Here is a 1,731-nt window from a genome sequence, read left to right as displayed (position 1 = left end):
CTAAAGCCCCTCATGACCCTCTTCAAGCGTCTTATGGCTATTTTGTTTTCGATACGGTTGGTGTCTGGTTCCTACCTGTTTTCTATCTTTTCTCGATTTTGCGACAGCCCCTTCATCAGCTACAACACTGTCAGACTGATAGCCGAGTCCTTCTGAAAGATCTTGCGGCTTCAGCGCGTCTGCATCCAACCCGATGGTCGTTGGTGCTACCTCAAAGGTGGTGGTGGTGTCGTCACCACTTGCTGTAGCATCCTCCCCGACGACCGTGGTTGTGGACGAGTTGTCGTCATCATCGTCAGGTGGGGGGGAGGGTTCAGGGAGGAGTTCTGGATCGTTTTCCGTGGTTTGGGGGTCGGTCACTGCTGCTGGTAGGTCACCTTCGGCTTGGCTCTTAAAGGCTTCTGCGGATGGTGTGTGCCCGGAAGCATCGACAACCTCCGAGACATCCATCAGGAGCTCAGACCGTTCCTCTTCGTCCTGGGATATCGTTCCGCGAAGCTTGCTTGCGTAAGTTGTGACGCAGTCGTCTGCGGTGTGTCCGTAGCGTTTACATTCCGAGCAGCGCGGTGTTCTGCACTGTCGGCGGACGTGTCCTACCCTGTTGCACCTGAGGCACAAGGGGGGCCTTCCTGGAATAAGGATGAGCGATTGACACCCATACACTTTAAGTAGGAATGGGATTCTCTCCGTGGTGATTCCTTCGTGCAGGGTAATGTTAACTTCCCTGTTGAGGGTGTCCATGTGCTCCATGCCAGGGCAACGCCACTTCTCTCGGCTGATGTTACGGACTGTGCCGTAAGGTGCCAGAGCTTCGATGATACGCCTATCTTCGAGGTAGTCCGGAAGCCAAATAAGCTTGATCTTGAGGTCCCGGGTGTCTGGGTCAAGGACAAGGCATTTCTTGCCTTTCACGACCAACTCACCACGACTGCAAAGCTTCTCTTTGGCGAGGGCGTTGACGCAGGTCACCATCCACACATGACTCATCTGAAATTGTCCGGTGGCTTTGATATCTTTCAGGTCGATAACATCTTTGATGGCGTCTCGAAAGTCCGGGGCCGTGTATGGCCTAGCAGTCAGATCGGCGTGGAGAAATACGGAGTTGAGGACGATGTTGCCGGTTGGCAGACGTGGAAGTATGACCTTATATTCGTTGGAGACGTCATCCGAAGACTTGGAAATAACTCGGCCAGTGGCCGATGCGGTGTTTCCACCAGAGAGCATTTTTTCCACGGCCGTTCGCAACGGCGTCTTCTTCTTCCTCCCTGAGCTAATCCACAGCTCGGAATAGGCGTGTTTACAATCCGTTTTATACGAGACCCAATAGGCGACTACTGCCGGCACTTTTTCCCCCTCCGGTTATTCTGCCGGCTGCCGGCAGAATAGACACTTCCTTCATTAATACTGGTCGTATCTCATCGCCGCTAGCACCGATGTGTTCCTTGTTCTTTCTAGACTCTATGGACACCACTTTGAACGTGTGAAATAAAAGCTTTCGCGAAGCTACGACGCTTTTACCGTGGGCATGGTCATGGCGGCCAATTCTAATTTCCGAACCTGTGTTCGGACCTCCGAGGCTGAATTTTCGTTTCCGAGACGCGATGTTGGTGTCAAACGTGAGCAGGCGTTTCGTAGAAGACCCGACGACTGTAGTTTGCCTCTGATCGAGTCGATAGGTTACTGTAGGAGCACTGATGCGACTTCCCGCACGAAAGCAGTCATTTTCGTGTT

The 1,731-nt window shown here is 52.8% G+C and overlaps 1 protein-coding gene across 1 annotated transcript; it reads right to left on the bottom strand.

Annotated features, from left to right (window-relative positions):
• LOC120845850 lies at positions 1-1,146 on the bottom strand (the record flags this gene model as incomplete). Its single annotated transcript, XM_040217431.3, has 1 exon — positions 1-1,146. A coding segment is annotated over one exon (1,146 nt), but the record flags the coding sequence as incomplete, so codon positions are not given.
• Between the last annotated feature and the right edge of the window lie 585 nt (positions 1,147-1,731).

Source organism: Ixodes scapularis, unplaced genomic scaffold (genome assembly GCF_016920785.2).
Source record: "Ixodes scapularis isolate PalLabHiFi unplaced genomic scaffold, ASM1692078v2 PGA_scaffold20__3_contigs__length_1032517, whole genome shotgun sequence".
Classification (NCBI taxonomy): Eukaryota; Metazoa; Arthropoda; class Arachnida; order Ixodida; family Ixodidae; genus Ixodes; species Ixodes scapularis.
Note: the sequence above shows the minus strand (reverse complement) of the source record. Positions and strands in the feature narration are given on the sequence as shown.